General features: G+C 42.8%; 1 protein-coding gene across 20 annotated transcripts in view; it reads left to right on the forward strand.

The window, feature by feature from the left end:
* The window catches only part of ABLIM1 (actin binding LIM protein 1), a 462,151-nt gene that overhangs the window by 407,503 nt on the left and 34,233 nt on the right, over positions 1-20,415 (forward strand). For 15 of the 20 annotated variants that reach the window (XM_073684651.1, XM_073684642.1, XM_073684637.1 and 12 more), the window contains one exon: positions 11,244-11,348. The exons of the other annotated variants lie outside the window; for them this stretch is intronic. In XM_073684651.1, coding sequence (XP_073540752.1) covers positions 11,244-11,348 — 105 coding nt within the window. The remainder of the gene's footprint in view (positions 1-11,243; positions 11,349-20,415) is intronic. 20 annotated transcript variants of the gene reach the window in all.

A 20,415-nucleotide genomic window follows, 5' to 3' on the forward strand; every position in this document is an offset into this window, starting at 1 on the left:
ACATCCTGTATTATACTCCAGAGCTGCACTCACTATTCTGCTGGTGCAGTCACTGTGTACATACATTACATTACTTATCCTGAGTTACCTCCTGTATTATACTCCAGAGCTGCACTCACTATTCTGCTGGTGCAGTCACTGTGTACATACATTACATTACTGATCCTGAGTTACATCCTGTATTATACTCCAGAGCTACACTCACTATTCTGCTGGTGCAGTCACTGTGTACATACATTGCATTACTGATCCTGAGTTACACCCTGTTTTATACTCCAGAGCTGCACTCACTATTCTGCTGGTGCAGTCACTGTGTACATACATTACATTACTGATCCTGAGTTACCTCCTGTATTATACTCCAGAGCTGCGCTCACTATTCTGATGGTGTAGTCACTGTGTACATACATTACATTACAGATCCTGCGTTACATCCTGTATTATACTCCAGAGCTGCACTCACTATTCTGCTGGTGCAGTCACTGTGTACATACATTACATTACTGATCCTGAGTTACATCCTGTATTATACTCCAGAGCTGCACTCACTATTCTGCTGGTGCAGTCACTGTGTACATACATTGCATTACTGATCCTGAGTTACACCCTGTTTTATACTCCAGAGCTGCACTCACTATTCTGCTGGTGCAGTCACTGTGTACATACATTACATTACTGATCCTGAGTTACCTCCTGTATTATACTCCAGAGCTGCGCTCACTATTCTGATGGTGTAGTCACTGTGTACATACATTACATTACAGATCCTGCGTTACATCCTGTATTATACTCCAGAGCTGCACTCACTATTCTGCTGGTGCAGTCACTGTGTACATACATTACATTACTGATCCTAAGTTACCTCCTGTATTATACTCCAGAGCTGCACTCACTATTCTGCTGGTGCAGTCACTGTGTACATACATTACATTACTGATCCTGAGTTACATCCTGTATTATACTCCAGAGCTACACTCACTATTCTGCTGGTGCAGTCACTGTGTACATACATTGCATTACTGATCCTGAGTTACACCCTGTTTTATACTCCAGAGCTGCACTCACTATTCTGCTGGTGCAGTCACTGTGTACATACATTACATTACTGATCCTGAGTTACCTCCTGTATTATACTCCAGAGCTGCACTCACTATTCTGCTGGTGCACTCACTGTGTACATACATTACATTACTGATCCTGAGTTACATCCTGTATTATACTCCAGAGCTACACTCACTATTCTGCTGGTGCAGTCACTGTGTACATACATTGCATTACTGATCCTGAGTTACATCCTGTATTATACTCCAGAGCTGCACTCACTATTCTGCTGGTGCAGTCACTGTGTACATACATTACATTACTGATCCTGAGTTACCTCCTGTATTATACTCCAGAGCTGCGCTCACTATTCTGATGGTGTAGTCACTGTGTACATACATTACATTACAGATCCTGCGTTACATCCTGTATTATACTCCAGAGCTGCACTCACTATTCTGCTGGTGCAGTCACTGTGTACATACATTACATTACTGATCCTGAGTTACCTCCTGTATTATACTCCAGAGCTGCACTCACTATTCTGCTGGTGCAGTCACTGTGTACATACATTACATTACTGATCCTGAGTTACATCCTGTATTATACCCCAGAGCTGCACTCACTATTCTGCTGGTGCAGTCACTATGTACATACATTACATTACTGATCCTGAGTTACATCCTGTATTATACTCCAGAGCTGCACTCACTATTCTGCTGGTGCAGTCACTGTGTACATATATTACATTACTGATCCTGAGTTACATCCTGTATTATACTCCAGAGCTGCACTCACTATTCTGCTGGTGCAGTCACGGTGTACATACATTACATTACTGATCCTGAGTTACATCCTGTATTATACTCCAGAGCTGCACTCACTATTCTGCTGGTGCAGTCACTGTGTACATACATTACATTACTGATCCTGAGTTACATCCTGTATTATACTCCAGAGCTACACTCACTATTCTGCTGGTGCAGTCACTGTGTACATACATTGCATTACTGATCCTGAGTTACACCCTGTTTTATACTCCAGAGCTGCACTCACTATTCTGCTGGTGCAGTCACTGTGTACATACATTACATTACTGATCCTGAGTTACCTCCTGTATTATACTCCAGAGCTGCACTCACTATTCTGCTGGTGCACTCACTGTGTACATACATTACATTACTGATCCTGAGTTACATCCTGTATTATACTCCAGAGCTACACTCACTATTCTGCTGGTGCAGTCACTGTGTACATACATTGCATTACTGATCCTGAGTTACATCCTGTATTATACTCCAGAGCTGCACTCACTATTCTGCTGGTGCAGTCACTGTGTACATACATTACATTACTGATCCTGAGTTACCTCCTGTATTATACTCCAGAGCTGCGCTCACTATTCTGATGGTGTAGTCACTGTGTACATACATTACATTACAGATCCTGCGTTACATCCTGTATTATACTCCAGAGCTGCACTCACTATTCTGCTGGTGCAGTCACTGTGTACATACATTACATTACTGATCCTGAGTTACCTCCTGTATTATACTCCAGAGCTGCACTCACTATTCTGCTGGTGCAGTCACTGTGTACATACATTACATTACTGATCCTGAGTTACATCCTGTATTATACCCCAGAGCTGCACTCACTATTCTGCTGGTGCAGTCACTATGTACATACATTACATTACTGATCCTGAGTTACATCCTGTATTATACTCCAGAGCTGCACTCACTATTCTGCTGGTGCAGTCACTGTGTACATACATTACATTACTGATCCTGAGTTACATCCTGTATTATACTCCAGAGCTGCACTCACTATTCTGCTGGTGCAGTCACTGTGTACATACATTACATTACTGATCCTGAGTTACATCCTGTATTATACTCCAGAGCTGCACTCACTATTCTGCTGGTGCAGTCACTGTGTACATACATTACATTACTGATCCTGAGTTACATCCTGTAATATACTCCAGAGCTGCACTCACTATTCTGCTGGTGCAGTCACTGTGTACATACATTACATTACTGATCCTGAGTTACATCCTGTATTATACTCCAGAGCTGCACTCACTATTCTGCTGGTGCAGTCACTGTGTACATACATTACATTACTGATCCTGAGTTACATCCTGTATTATACTCCAGAGCTGCACTCACTATTCTGCTGGTGCAGTCACTGTGTACATACATTACATTACTGATCCTGAGTTACATCCTGTATTATACTCCAGAGCTGCACTCACTATTCTGCTGGTGCAGTCACTGTGTACATACATTACATTACTGATCCTGAGTTACATCCTGTATTATACTCCAGAGCTGCACTCAGTATTCTGCTGGTGCAGTCACTGTGTACATACATTACATTACTGATCCTGAGTTACATCCTGTATTATACTCCAGAGCTGCACTCACTATTCTGCTGGTGCAGTCACTGTGTACATACATTACTGATCCTGAGTTACCTCCTGTATTATACTCCAGAGCTGCACTCACTATTCTGTTGGTGCAGTCACTGTGTACATACATTACTGATCCTGAGTTACCTCCTGTATTATACTCCAGAGCTGCACTCACTATTCTGCTGGTGCAGTCACTGTGTCCATACATTACATTACTGATCCTGAGTTACATCCTGTATTATACTCCAGAGCTGCACTCACTATTCTGCTGGTGCAGTCACTGTGTACATACATTACATTACTGATCCTGAGTTACATCCTGTATTATACTCCAGAGCTGCACTCACTATTCTGCTGGTGCAGTCACTGTGTACATACATTACATTACTGATCCTGAGTTACATCTTGTATTATACTCCAGAGCTGCACTCACTATTCTGCTGGTGCAGTCACTGTGTACATACATTACTGATCCTGAGTTACATCCTGTATTATACTCCAGAGCTGCACTCACTATTCTGCTGGTGCAGTCACTGTGTCCATACATTACATTACTGATCCTGAGTTACATCCTGTATTATACTCCAGAGCTGCACTCACTATTCTGCTGGTGCAGTCACTGTGTACATACAATACATTACTGATCCTGAGTTACATCCTGTATTACACTCCAGAGCTGCACTCACTATTCTGCTGGTGCAGTCACTGTGTACATACATTACATTGCTGATCCTGAGTTACCTCCTGTATTATACTCCAGAGCTGCACTCACTGTTCTGCTGGTGCAGTCACTGTGTACATACAATACATTACTGATCCTGAGTTACATCCTGTATTATACTCCAGAGCTGCACTCACTATTCTGCTGGTGCAGTCACTGTGTACATACATTACATTACTGATCCTGAGTTACCTCCTGTATTATACCCCAGAGCTGCACTCACTATTCTGGTGGTGCAGTCACTGAGTACATACATTACATTACTGATCCTGAGTTACATCCTGTATTATACTCCAGAGCTGCACTCACTATTCTGCTGGTGCAGTCACTGTGTACATACATTACTGATCCTGAGTTACATCCTGTATTATACTCCAGAGCTACACTCACTATTCTGCTGGTGCAGTCACTGTGTACATACATTACTGATCCTGAGTTACATCCTGTATTATATTCCAGAGCTGCACTCACTATTCTGCTGGTGCAGTCACTGTGTACATACATTACATTACTGATCCTGAGTTACATCCTGTATTATACTCCAGAGCTGCACTCACTATTCTGCTGGTGCAGTCACTGTGTACATACAATACATTGCTGATCCTGAGTTACATCCTGTATTATACTCCAGAGCTGCACTCACTATTCTGCTGGTGCAGTCACTGTGTACATACAATACATTACTGATCCTGAGTTACATCCTGTATTATACTCCAGAGCTGCACTCACTATTCTGCTGGTGCAGTCACTGTGTACATACAATACATTACTGATCCTGAGTTACATCCTGTATTATACTCCAGAGCTGCACTCACTATTCTGGTGGTGCAGTCACTGAGTACATACATTACATTACTGATCCTGAGTTACATCCTGTATTATACTCCAGAGCTGCACTCACTATTCTGCTGGTGCAGTCACTGTGTACATACATTACTGATCCTGAGTTACATCCTGTATTATATTCCAGAGCTGCACTCACTATTCTGCTGGTGCAGTCACTGTGTACATACATTACATTACTGATCCTGAGTTACATCCTGTATTATACTCCAGAGCTGCACTCACTATTCTGCTGGTGCAGTCACCGTGTACATACATTACATTACTGATCCTGAGTTACATCCTGTATTATACTCCAGAGCTGCACTCACTATTCTGCTGGTGCAGTCACTGTGTACATACATTACATTACTGATCCTGAGTTACCTCCTGTATTATACTCCAGAGCTGCACTCACTATTCTGCTGGTGCAGTCACTGTGTACATACATTACATTACTGATCGTGAGTTACCTCCTGTATTATACTCCAGAGCTGCACTCACTATTCTGCTGGTGCAGTCACCGTGTACATACATTACATTAGTGATCCTGAGTTACCTCCTGTATTCTACCCCAGAGCTGCACTCACTATTCTGCTGGTGCAGTCACTGTGTACATACATTACATTACTGATCTTGAGTTACATCCTGTATTATACTCCAAAGCTGCACTCACTATTCTGCTGGTGGAGTCACCGTGTACATACATTACATTACTGATCCTGAGTTACATCCTGTATTATACTCCAGAGCTGCACTCACTATTCTGCTGGTGGAGTCACCGTGTACATACATTACATTACTGATCCTGAGTTACATCCTGTATTATACTCCAGAGCTGCACTCACTATTCTGCTGGTGCAGTCACTGTGTACATACATTACATTACTGATCTTGAGTTACATCCTGTATTATACTCCAGAGCTGCACTCACTATTCTGCTGGTGCAGTCACTGTGTACATACATTACATTACTGATCCTGAGTTACTTCCTGTATTATACTCCAGAGCTGCACTCACTATTCTGCTGGTGCAGTCACTGTGTACATACATTACATTACTGATCCTGAGTTACATCCTGTATTATACTCCAGAGCTGCACTCACTATTCTGCTGGTGTAGTCACTGTGTACATACATTACATTACTGATCCTGAGTTACCTCCTGTATTATACTCCAGAGCTGCACTCACTATTCTGCTGGTGCAGTCACTGTGTACATACATTACATTACTGATCCTGAGTTACCTCCTGTATTATACTCCAGAGCTGCACTCACTATTCTGCTGGTGCAGTCACTGTGTACATACATTACATTACTGATCCTGAATTATCTCCTGTATTATACTCCAGAGCTGCACTCACTATTCTGCTGGTGCAGTCACTGTGTACATACATTACATTACTGATCCTGAGTTACCTCCTGTATTATACCCCAGAGCTGCACTCACTATTCTGCTGGTGCAGTCACTGTGTACATACATTACATTACTGATCCTGAGTTACTTCCTGTATTATACTCCAGAGCTGCACTCACTATTCTGCTGGTGCAGTCACTGTGTACATACATTACATTACTGATCCTGTGTTACATCCTGTATTATACTCCAGAGCTGCACTCACTATTCTGCTGGTGCAGTCACTGTGTACATACATTACATTACTGATCCTGAGTTACATCCTGTATTATACTCCAGAGCTGCACTCACTATTCTGCTGGTGGAGCCCAGTACAGGAGAGATTTGTGCAGCATGTTTTCCTCCTCCTCTTATTAGTCAGGACAGTAGATTTTCCTTCTGACATCAGATGATTTTACGTCTCCTTTATATAGATGACACTTTCCAGGATGCAGTACAGCGGAGTCATTTCTGTGCAGAGACTGAACACGCAGGAGATGCTGGAGAATAGCCACTGTATATAAGAAATAAAGCTAAATGATGTATTGGCACATTGTTCTTTTTGTGTGGATTGCATTTCTGCAGCAGTGATGATGATGATGATGATGATGATGATGATGATGATGATGATGATGATGATGATGATGATGATGATGATGATCCTCATAGATGCTTCTATACGTTTATACTGAAACGTTCTCCGTCTCATTGATTGTCTGGTGTCTTCTGCTTTTACTGCAGTTATTGAATTTTCGCCATGATTGCGGAGTGTAACACTTATCTGTGCCGCCAGTCTCATGCTGCCGCCAGTCTCATATTGGCTAAAAGGGATTTTTCTACGTTAGAAGAAATGTCTGCTTTCTTCCAGGAACAGCTCCACACGTATTTGCAGGTTGTGTGTGGTATTACAGCTCATTTTCACTTCAACAGAGTCGAGCTGCAATACAATACTGCATCCATGGACGGTGTGGCGCTGTTCCTAGAAGTTGGCATCCATGTTCATCTACTCCTGGACAACCCCTTTAAGGCCGGAGCGTGATGGCTGCGTGTTTTTCTGGGTGATATATCTTATGTTTCTGTGCATTATAAAGTGGTAATACCCGGAGTCAGGATGTGGGGAAGGTCTGATTGGATTTATGGCCGGTCTTGTAAGTCTCGTGATTGGTTCCACGTCATTTCTTTACTGACGAAGTCAATGGAGCTTAGAAAAAAGAAAGTGGAAAACTCCATTGACTTCAATGCAGAGTTAGAGGAGCAGTTGTGACCATCATCGGGCCCTCGGAGTGTTAGAGGTTATGGTTCCCTTTCTCACCTGTGATTTTTTTTTATTACTGATTTCTTTATTTTTTTGCATATTTCCATGTTCATATTTTATTCATAGGGATTCTCTCTTTTTGTAAGAAGGGTCCCAACAGTAAGCTTGTCACAGAGTGTCCCTCCGCCAGGACCTCCTGTGATCACTTGTAATCTATGAGTGATCCTGGTAGTAAGTGGCATTTTTCCCTGCAGCACTCCCACAGGAGAAATGAGGTATTACACCAATATCGGTGAAATGATTATTTTGTCTTTGTTAAGCATGGCCATGCTGGGTCCTCCAGGACAGTACTCAATCTTTTACACGGCTGGATGACCCCTTTTAATAAGACTAATTGTGTGCAAAGGCATCATTAATGTCCTGGATACACAGTGGGAGTTGTAGTTCTTCTTGGATAGTGCTGCTCATAATCTCTACAGCAGATGATTCTCCGTGAAGCCACTGATCCAGCAGGGGGCGCAAGGTTCTCTGTAGAAAACCATCAGAATTGTAAATGCAGCTCTGGCTGTGACTGGAGTATGATGCAGCTCTAGATCAGGACTTTGCTACTTATAACATTATATAGAGATTGAACCTGTAAAATGTTTCTGCACAATGTGGCCAGACCGTGCTGATAATAAAGCTGATAAATAGTGCATATACTGCCTATATAGTACCGTATAGTACCCTAATACACAGTACATGCTATACTTCCACATAAGTAGTGAATACTGTGCTGTCTGCGCCATACAGTGCCTAGATAGCGCCATACTGTCTCTAGAAAAGTCATGCTTGTACTGCATACGTATTGCCATACCGTGTACTGATGAATAGTATATACTGTGCTTAATCATTGCCATACAGTACCCATATAAACAGGATGTACTATGCCCCCATAACAGTGCAAATTGTATAGAATCATTGCGTCAAAGTACCTAGATAAATTGTGCATATAATGCCTAGCTAGAGCCGTACAGTGCCCAGATAAACAGTGCTTACACTGCATACGTATTGCCATACCGTGTACTGCTAGTATTGTGCTAAGTCATTGCTGTACACTACGTAGCTAGCGCCTGTGCTGCCAACATACTGCCAGATAGTGCCCAGATGAATAGTGAATATGCTGCTGTTGCCATATCTCATCCAGATAACCTGGTCGGGCACAGATGAGACGTGACTAGTTTTGGGTTTGCTAGGTCGGATCACGTCTGAGATCGCTTGGGATTCAGCAGAAGGGGAGCGTGCTGTATTCAGTGCAGCATTCGGTGGAACATTCAGTGCAGCATTCGGTGGAACATTCAGTGGAGCATTCAGTGCAGCATTCAGTGGAGCTTTCAGTGCAGCATTCAGTGGAGCTTTCAGTGGAGCTTTCAGTGGAGCATTCAGTGCAGCTTTCAGTGGAGCATTCAGTGCAGCTTTCAGTGGAGCTTTCAGTATAGCTTTCAGTGGAGCTTTCAGTGGAGCTTTCAGTGGAGCTTTCAGTGCAGCTTTCAGTGCAGCTTTCAGTGCAGCATTCGGTGCAGCATTCAGTGCCGCTTTCAGTGGAGCATTCAGTGGAGCTTTCAGTGGAGCATTCAGTGGAGCTTTCAGTGCAGCTTTCAGTGCAGCATTCGGTGGAGCATTCGGTGGAGCATTCGGTGCAGCATTCAGTGGAGCTTTCAGTGGAGCATTCAGTGCAGCATTCAGAGGAGCTTTCAGTGGAGCTTTCAGTGGAGCTTTCAGTGGAGCATTCAGTGGAGCTTTCAGTGGAGCATTCGGTGCAGCATTCAGTGCAGCTTTCAGTGCAGCTTTCAGTGGAGCATTCGGTGCAGCTTTCAGTGCAGCTTTCAGTGCAGCTTTCAGTGGAGCTTTCAGTGGAGCTTTCAGTGCAGCTTTCAGTGGAGCATTCGGTGCAGCTTTCAGTGCAGCTTTCAGTGGAGCTTTCAGTGGAGCATTCAGTGGAGCTTTCAGTGGAGCATTCAGTGCCGCTTTCAGTGCAGCATTCGGTGCAGCATTCAGTGGAGCTTTCAGTGGAGCATTCAGTGGAGCTTTCAGTGGAGCATTCAGTGGAGCATTCAGTGGAGCATTCAGTGGAGCATTCAGTGGAGCATTCAGTGCAGCATTCAGTGCAGCTTTCAGTGGAGCTTTCAGTGGAGCATTCAGTGCAGCTTTCAGTGGAGCATTCGGTGCAGCATTCAGTGGAGCTTTCAGTGGAGCTTTCAGTGGAGCTTTCAGTGGAGCATTCGGTGCAGCATTCAGTGGAGCATTCAGTGGAGCTTTCAGTGGAGCTTTCAGTGGAGCTTTCAGTGGAGCATTCAGTGCAGCTTTCAGTGGAGCATTCGGTGCAGCATTCAGTGGAGCTTTCAGTGGAGCTTTCATTGGAGCTTTCAGTGGAGCATTCAGTGCCGCTTTCAGTGGAGCTTTCAGTGCAGCTTTCAGTGCAGCTTTCAGTGAAGCTTTCGGTGCAGCTTTCAGTGGAGCATTCGGTGCAGCTTTCAGTGGAGCTTTCAGTGGAGCTTTCAGTGCAGGTTTAGTGGTAAGTTCACTGACAGTTAGAAAGTAACATTATAACCAGCAGGTGGTAAAGAAAAGAAACTAATTGCACATAAATGCCACTCCAGTAAACCATTGTAAAATCCTACAACTTTCCAGTAGTCTTTGTGTTTTGATTCCTGGCAGTTTTCAATATCTCTGCTTGCTGCCAGTACTGTAAGTAGAGACTTGGTACGGATCGCACAGCTGATGGTTTGTTACCATGTATCAATGTCAGCGATCCAATGCTAACTAAACACAGAGCTCTTAGCCAGAAGTGAAATGTGGAAAGCCTCAAATTGTGACCGCTGACAGCAAGTAGAGACCTTGCAAATGGTGAGGAGGAGATGAAGCTCAAGGCGCCTGATTCATCACTTTTTTTGTCTTGTATTCATAGACAGTTTTTCACCAAATTCTTCATAATTGCGCAGGTTGGTTAATAAATTTGTGCAATCAATTTTTTAGAGCAAAAAAAACCTCACATGATCCATAAAATGTCGCACATTAGTCTTGTAGAAAAATACGATTAGACGGATTATAATTATAAATTACCGGAGAACAAGTGACAAATTTAGTGACATTTGAAAGAGCCTGAAATGATGAATGAGGCTAAAACATCTGGATAAGGAAAGTGCGCACATTAACAGACGAGTAAAGGTAACCTGTAATAATGGTGAATTAGTAACGATTGAGGCGCAGACATAAAAATCCAGGAAAGAGACACAAAAGCGATGATGAATCAGGGCCAAAGTCTATGATAAAGCTGCAGAACTTTCCAGACTGGAGCGTCCCTGAATGAAATCTGTCCTAACCGTGTAACATGGCATGAGCAACCTCGACTGCAACCATCACCCGTCACTCACACCTGGAGCAGTCCCTGCACCGCGGATCTAGCCGGGCTGCCTCTCGTGTTGTTACATTTTGTCACTTTGTGTTCTTTTTTACAGACTTTTCTGTTCCTTCATTATTTTATATCATTTTTTTTATTCCTTTTGTTCTCTGCTCTTTCTTTCATTTCTTTTCGTTCTTTTCATTGGAGGCACTGAGCCACTCAGCGGCAGGAACTCCCCACTCCCCCATCGGCCAGACAGTCGCCCTCTAACTCCAACATTTGGTCAGGTCCCTAAACATTTCCATGTTCCAGGTAGGAGCTGGTGCTGTCTTATGTCTCCTTGTCCTGTCCGATGGTAGATCTGTAGGAACATGACTTGTTCTGTCTCCATTGTCTCGTCTGCTGATGGGGGAGGGGGCTCATCTATGTGTCTCCGATGTGTCGCTGCTTCTCCCCACCGATTTGCAGCAAATCAATAATGTGTTGTGCTAAAAACTATTTGTTCTCTGCCTTCATTTGTTGGATCCACCCTAATGTCTTACATGTTGCATATACAAGTTGTTTGGCGCTCGTTTACTGGCTTCTTTACACAGGCCGATGAAAATGATAGGACAGAACAATCGCCAATATGCTCATTCTGTCCCCGACAGTATTGTGTTCCTCTCGGCAGCACATTATTGCTTCCTTTGGACGATGTGCTGCTGAGAATGATGATTTTTTTTGCAGTGAATGAGCATGTTGCATGTTTACATGAGCTGATAATTAGGAACCAGCTCCTTACAAAAGCTTGTTTGCTGATCATCTACTAGTCTAATTGCACTATTAAAGACAACCTTTCACCAAATTTTTCACGTTGAACTGGACACTCAATGGAATAGTGGTTGCAGAGCTGAATAAAATTAATTAGTTTCTTTTTTAAATAAAGTGGGTGTTATCCTATAGTTTTCCCTGGGGGGCGTGTACTTCTTCCTCCTGTATGATGGTAACCAATCATAAGCAGGTAGCAACACACATAGCATAAAAAGAACGCCCCCACCAGAGCTTAGAGCAAGTTTCTCAGTGTTTTAGATGTAAGGATACAGCTCTGATCTCCTGGTATCACCTCCTACAGGAGTCAGTGTGGGGGAGGCGGGACAGTGCCGCTGAGATTAGCTGTGTCACATTACAAACCCTTCTATCAGCTCTCCTAGCACTGTCAACTCTGCTGTACTGCCTGTCCGGAGATCTGTCAGTAATTACTTATCTCTGTTGTGCTCAACTTGTACTTGCTCTACAGTGAGATCAGAGCACGGTCTCATTACATCTCACGCAGGAGGAGCCCAGAATAGACAGGTTACTCCTGTGTGAGATGTATTGACAGCCCTGATCTCACTGCAGAGCGAGTACAAGCTGCCTGAACACAGCAGACATAAGTGAGAATACTGGCACACGCGTTAATCAGCAGAGCTGATAAAAGGGTTAGTAATGTGACACAGCTAAACTCAGCTGCACGGCGCCTCTTCCCCACACTGATTCATACAGGAGATCAGAGCTTTATTATTACATCTCACACACTGAGAAACCTGCTCTGAGCTATGATCGGGGGGATGTTCTTCTTTCCTTTGAGTGTTCCTGCCTGCTTATGATTGATCAGCATCAAACAGGGAAGAAGTACACGGCCCCCCATGGAAAACTATATGATAACACCCCCTTGGAATTAATAAAAGTTAACTCATTAGATGCCAAATATCTCTGCAACGTAAAGGTGAAATTGATTCGAAAATCAAACAGTTTTATTCTGCTCTGCAGGCACTATTACTCTGTGTGTCCAGGTCCTTAAAGGGGTAGTATCACATTTTTGAGTAATATATGAGACTTCTGAAGATAGTTGTAAACGGTTATCTCCGGCAGTCCCAGACATTATAAATAGGGTCAATTCACTGACAGAAAGTGATCAGTAAGTTATCCCTATTCTTTCACATGACAAGCACTCGAACTGGCAAGCCGAGCTGAATCCTGACAGTGTTTATGTTACAGCATTACTGCTGCAGAAAATAAGTTAAAAAAATTAAGGTACTTGGCGCACAAATTAGATAATTGGTGTGAGCCCAACAGCCAGCAACAAGGACCCTAATCCTAACATGATGCCTCTCCGGGCTATAAGCCTACAGTTATATGGGCAGGTAGGATCAAGCTCTGTTTAAAAATGGCCGATGGGAGGAGAGGTCAATCAGGAGGCGAGTACTACAAGTATCAAAAAACTAACACTAAACGCTAAGTACCTTAATTTTTAACATGTTTTTTACAGCAGTAATGCAATCCCAATTTCATATATTCAATGTTTGCATATTATAGCATTTTTCAGAGTGCAGCTTTAATTTGTTAGTTCTATAGAGTGGCTCCCTTAGCTTGCATCTGTTCACACTTGTCTTTTTCTGTTTGTAAGTGTCGGTCGTTTTTTTTACATCAGTTCTTATGTTACACACTGAATGTAAACTTGTCCTAGCCAGGAAAACAGTTTACATGTCACCTCTGATGAATTTGCATAAAGGTTACATACATCTGGTATTATACTCCAGAGCTGCACTCACTATTCTGCTGGTGCAGTCACTGTGTACATACATTACTGATCCTGAGTTACCTCCTGTATTATACTCCAGAGCTGCACTCACTATTCTGCTGGTGCAGTCACTGTGTACATACATTACATTACTGATCCTGAGTTACCTCCTGTATTATACTCCAGAGCTGCACTCACTATTCTGCTGGTGCAGTCACTGTGTACATACATTACATTACTGATCCTGAGTTACATCCTGTATTATACTCCAGAGCTGCACTCACTATTCTGCTGGTGCAGTCACTGTGTACATACATTACATTACTGGTCCTGAGTTACATCCTGTATTATACTCCAGAGCTGCGCTCACTATTCTGCTGGTGCAGTCACTGTGTACATACATTACATTACTGATTCTGAGTTACATCCTGTATTATACTCCAGAACTGCACTCACTATTCTGCTGGTTCAGTAACTGTGTACATACATTACATTACTGATCCTGAGTTACATCCTGTATTATACCCCAGAGCTGCACTCACTATTCTGCTGGTGCAGTCACTGTGTACATACATTACATTACTGATCCTGAGTTACATCCTGTATTATACTCCAGAGCTGCACTCACTATTCTGCTGGTGCAGTTACTGTGTACATACATTACATTACTGATCCTGAGTAACCTCCTGTATTAAACTCCAGAGCTGCGCTCACTATTCTGCTGGTGCAGTCACTGTGTACATACATTACATTACTGATCCTGAGTTACATCCTGTATTATACTCCAGAGCTGCACTCACTATTCTGCTGGTGCAGTCACTGTGTACATACATTACTGATCCTGAGTTACCTCCTGTATTATACTCCAGAGCTGCACTCACTATTCTGCTGGTGCAGTCACTGTGTACATACATTACATTACTGATCCTGAGTTACATCCTGTATTATACTCCAGAGCTGCACTCACTATTCTGCTGGTGCAGTCACTGTGTACATACATTACATTACTGATCCTGAGTTACATCCTGTATTATCCTCCAGAGCTGCACTCACTATTCTGCTGGTGCAGTCACTGTGTACATACATTACATTACTGATCCGGAGTTACATCTTGTATTATACTCCAGAGCTGCACTCACTATTCTACTGGTGGAGTCACTGTGTACATACATTACATTACTGATCCTGAGTTACCTCCTGTATTATACTCCAGAGCTGCACTCACTATTCTGCTGGTGCAGTCACTGTGTACATACATTACATTACTGATCCTGAGTTACATCCTGTATTATACTCCAGAGCTGCACTCACTATTCTGCTGGTGCAGTCACTGTGTACATACATTACATTACTGATCCTGAGTTACATCCTGTATTATACTCCAGAGCTGCACTCACTATTCTGCTGGTGCAGTCACTGTGTACATACATTACATTACTGATCCTGAGTTACCTCCTGTATTATACTCCAGAGCTGCACTCACTATTCTGCTGGTGCAGTCACTGTGTACATACATTACATTACTGATCCTGAGTTACATCCTGTATTATACTCCAGAGCTGCACTCACTATTCTGCTGGTGCAGTTACTGTGTACATACATTACATTACTGATCCTGAGTAACCTCCTGTATTAAACTCCAGAGCTGCGCTCACTATTCTGCTGGTGCAGTCACTGTGTACATACATTACATTACTGATCCTGAGTTACATCCTGTATTATACTCCAGAGCTGCACTCACTATTCTGCTGGTGCAGTCACTGTGTACATACATTACTGATCCTGAGTTACCTCCTGTATTATACTCCAGAGCTGCACTCACTATTCTGCTGGTGCAGTCACTGTGTACATACATTACATTACTGATCCTGAGTTACATCCTGTATTATACTCCAGAGCTGCACTCACTATTCTGCTGGTGCAGTCACTGTGTACATACATTACATTACTGATCCTGAGTTACATCCTGTATTATCCTCCAGAGCTGCACTCACTATTCTGCTGGTGCAGTCACTGTGTACATACATTACATTACTGATCCGGAGTTACATCTTGTATTATACTCCAGAGCTGCACTCACTATTCTACTGGTGGAGTCACTGTGTACATACATTACATTACTGATCCTGAGTTACCTCCTGTATTATACTCCAGAGCTGCACTCACTATTCTGCTGGTGCAGTCACTGTGTACATACATTACATTACTGATCCTGAGTTACATCCTGTATTATACTCCAGAGCTGCACTCACTATTCTGCTGGTGCAGTCACTGTGTACATACATTACATTACTGATCCTGAGTTACATCCTGTATTATACTCCAGAGCTGCACTCACTATTCTGCTGGTGCAGTCACTGTGTACATACATTACATTACTGATCCTGAGTTACCTCCTGTATTATACTCCAGAGCTGCACTCACTATTCTGCTGGTGCAGTCACTGTGTACATACATTACATTACTGATCCTGAGTTACATCCTGTATTATACTCCAGAGCTGCACTCACTATTCTGCTGGTGCAGTCACTGTGTACATACATTACATTACTGATCCTGAGTTACATCCTGTATTATACTCCAGAGCTGCACTCACTAGTCTGCTGGTGGAGTCACTGTGTACATACATTACATTACTGATCCTCAGTTACATCCTGTATTATACTCCAGAGCAGCACTCACTATTCTGCTGGTGCAGTCACTGTGTACATACATTACATTACTGATCCTGAGTTACATCCTGTATTATACCCCAGAGCTGCACTCACTATTCTGCTGGTGCAGTCACTGTGTACATACATTACATTACTGATCCTGAGTTACATCCTGTATTATACCCCAGAGCTGCACTCACTATTCTGCTGGTGCAGTCACTGTGTACATACATTACATTACTGATCCTAAGTTACATCCTGTATTATACTCCAGAGCTGCACTCACTATTCTGCTGGTGCAGTCACTGTGCACATACATTACATTACTGATCCTGAGTTTCATCCTGTATTATACTCCAGAGCTGCGCTCACTATTCTGCTGGTGCAGTCACTGTGTACATACATTACATTACTGATCCTGAGTTACTTCCTGTATTATACACCAGAGCTGCGCTCACTATTCTACTGGTGGAGTCACTGTGTACATACGTTACATTACTGATCCTGAGTTACTTCCTGTATTATACTCCAGAGCTGCACTCACTATTCTGCTGGTGCAGTCACTGTGTACATACATTACATTACTGATCCTGAGTTACATCCTGTATTATCCTCCAGAGCTGCACTCACTATTCTGCTGGTGCAGTCACTGTGTACATACATTACATTACTGATCCTGAGTTACATCCTGTATTATACTCCAGAGCTGCACTCACTATTCTGCTGGTGCAGTCACTGTGTACATACATTACATTACTGATCCTGAGTTACTTCCTGTATTATACACCAGAGCTGCACTCACTATTCTACTGGTGGAGTCACTGTGTACATGCATTACATTACTGATCCGGAGTTACCTCCTGTATTATACTCCAGAGCTGCACTCACTATTCTGCTGGTGCAGTCACTGTGTACATACATTACATTACTGATCCTGAGTTACATCCTGTATTATACTCCAGAGCTGCACTCACTATTCTGCTGGTGCAGTCACTGTGTACATACATTACATTACTGATCCTGAGTTACTTCCTGTATTATACTCCAGAGCTGCACTCACTATTCTGCTGGTGCAGTCACTGTGTACATACATTACATTACTGATCCTAAGTTACATCCTGTATTATACTCCAGAGCTGCACTCACTATTCTGCTGGTGCAGTCACTGTGTACATACATTACATTACTGATCCTGAGTTACTTCCTGTATTATACTCCAGAGCTGCACTCACTATTCTGCTGGTGCAGTCACTGTGTACATACATTACATTACTGATCCTCAGTTACATCCTGTATTATACTCCAGAGCAGCACTCACTATTCTGCTGGTGCAGTCACTGTGTACATACATTAATTACTGATCCTCAGTTACACCCTGTATTATACTCCAGAGCAGCACTCACTATTCTGCTGGTGCAGTCACTGTGTACATACATTACATTACTGATCCTGAGTTACATCCTGTATTATACTCCAGAGCTGCACTCACTATTCTGCTGGTGCAGTCACTGTGTACATACATTACATTACTGATCCTGAGTTACATCCTGTATTATACTCCAGAGCTGCACTCACTATTCTGCTGGTGGAGTCACTGTGTACATACATTACATTACTGATCCTCAGTTACATCCTGTATTATACTCCAGAGCAGCACTCACTATTCTGCTGGTGCAGTCACTGTGTACATACATTACATTACTGATCCTGAGTTACATCCTGTATTATACTCCAGAGCTGCACTCACTATTCTGCTGGTGCAGTCACTGTGTACATACATTACATTACTGATCCTGAGTTACATCCTGTATTATACCCCAGAGCTGCACTCACTATTCTGCTGGTGCAGTCACTGTGTACATACATTACATTACTGATCCTGAGTTACATCCTGTATTATACTCCAGAGCTGCACTCACTATTCTGCTGGTGCAGTCACTGTGCACATACATTACATTACTGATCCTGAGTTACCTCCTGTATTATATTCCAGAGCTGCACTCACTATTCTTCTGGTGCTGTCACTGTGTACATACATTACATTACTGATCCTGAGTTACTTCCTGTATTATACTCCAGAGCTGCACTCACTATTCTGCTGGTGCAGTCACTGTGTACATACATTACAATACTGATCCTGAGTTACTTCCTGTATTATACACCAGAGCTGCGCTCACTATTCTACTGGTGCAGTCACTGTGTACATACATTACATTACTGATCCTGAGTTACATCCTGTATTATACTCCAGAGCTGCACTCACTATTCTGCTGGTGCAGTCACTGTGTACATACATTACAATACTGATCCTGAGTTACTTCCTGTATTATACTCCAGAGCTGCACTCACTATTCTACTGGTGCAGTCACTGTGTACATACATTACATTACTGATCCTGAGTTACATCCTGTATTATACTCCAGAGCTGCACTCACTATTCTGCTGGTGCAGTCACTGTGTACGTACATTACATTACTGATCCTGAGTTACCTCTTGTATTATACTCCAGAGCTGCACTCACTATTCTGCTGGTGCAGTCACTGTGTACATACATTACATTACTGATCCTGAGTTACATCCTGTATTATACCCCAGAGCTGCACTCACTATTCTGCTGGTGCAGTCACTGTGTACATACATTACATTACTGATCCTGAGTTACATCCTGTATTATACTCCAGAGCTGCACTCACTATTCTGTTGGTGCAGTCACTGTGTACATACATTACATTACTGATCCTCAGTTACATCCTGTATTATACTCCAGAGCAGCACTCACTATTCTGCTGGTGCAGTCACTGTGTACATACATTACATTACTGATCCTGAGTTACATCCTGTATTATACTCCAGAGCTGCACTCACTATTCTGCTGGTGCAGTCACTGTGTACATACATTACATTACTGATCCTGAGTTACATCCTGTATTATACCCCAGAGCTGCACTCACTATTCTGCTGGTGCAGTCACTGTGTACATACATTACATTACTGATCCTGAGTTACATCCTGTATTATACTCCAGAGCTGCACTCACTATTCTGCTGGTGCAGTCACTGTTCACATACATTACATTACTGATCCTGAGTTACCTCCTGTATTATATTCCAGAGCTGCACTCACTATTCTTCTGGTGCTGTCACCGTGTACATACATTACATTACTGATCCTGAGTTACTTCCTGTATTATACTCCAGAGCTGCACTCACTATTCTGCTGGTGCAGTCACTGTGTACATACATTACAATACTGATCCTGAGTTACTTCCTGTATTATACACCAGAGCTGCACTCACTATTCTGCTGGTGCAGTCACTGTGTACATACATTACAATACTGATACTGAGTTACTTCCTGTATTATACTCCAGAGCTGCACTCACTATTCTGCTGGTGGAGTCACTGTGTACATACATTACATTACTGATCCGGAGTTACTTCCTGTATTATACTCCAGAGCTGCACTCACTATTCTACTGGTGCAGTCACTGTGTACATACATTACATTACTGATCCTGAGTTACATCCTGTATTATACTCCAGAGCTGCACTCACTATTCTGCTGGTGCAGTCACTGTGTACGTACATTACATTACTGATCCTGAGTTACCTCTTGTATTATACTCCAGAGCTGCACTCACTATTCTGCTGGTGCAGTCACTGTGTACATACATTACATTACTGATCCTGAGTTACATCCTGTATTATACCCCAGAGCTGCACTCACTATTCTGCTGGTGCAGTCACTGTGTACATATATTACATTACTGATCCGGAGTTACCTCCTGTATTATACTCCAGAGCTGCACTCACTATTCTGCTGGTGCAGTCACTGTGTACATACATTACATTACTGATCCTGAGTAACATCCTGTATTATACTCCAGAGCTGCGCTCACTATTCTGCTGGTGCAGTCACTGTGTACATACATTACATTACTGATCCTGAGTTACTTCCTGTATTATACACCAGAGCTGCACTCACTATTCTACTGGTGGAGTCACTGTGTACATACGTTACATTACTGATCCTGAGTTACTTCCTGTATTATACTTCAGAGCTGCGCTCACTATTCTGCTGGTGCAGTCACTGTGTACATACATTACATTACTGATCCTGAGTTACTTCCTGTATTATACTCCAGAGCTGCACTCACTATTCTGCTGGTGCAGTCACTGTGTACATAC

The sequence above is a fragment of the Phyllobates terribilis genome, unplaced genomic scaffold, assembly GCF_046119375.1.
Source record: "Phyllobates terribilis strain yellow unplaced genomic scaffold, ASM4611937v1 Scaffold_5__5_contigs__length_657084704, whole genome shotgun sequence".
Taxonomy (NCBI): domain Eukaryota; kingdom Metazoa; phylum Chordata; class Amphibia; order Anura; family Dendrobatidae; genus Phyllobates; species Phyllobates terribilis.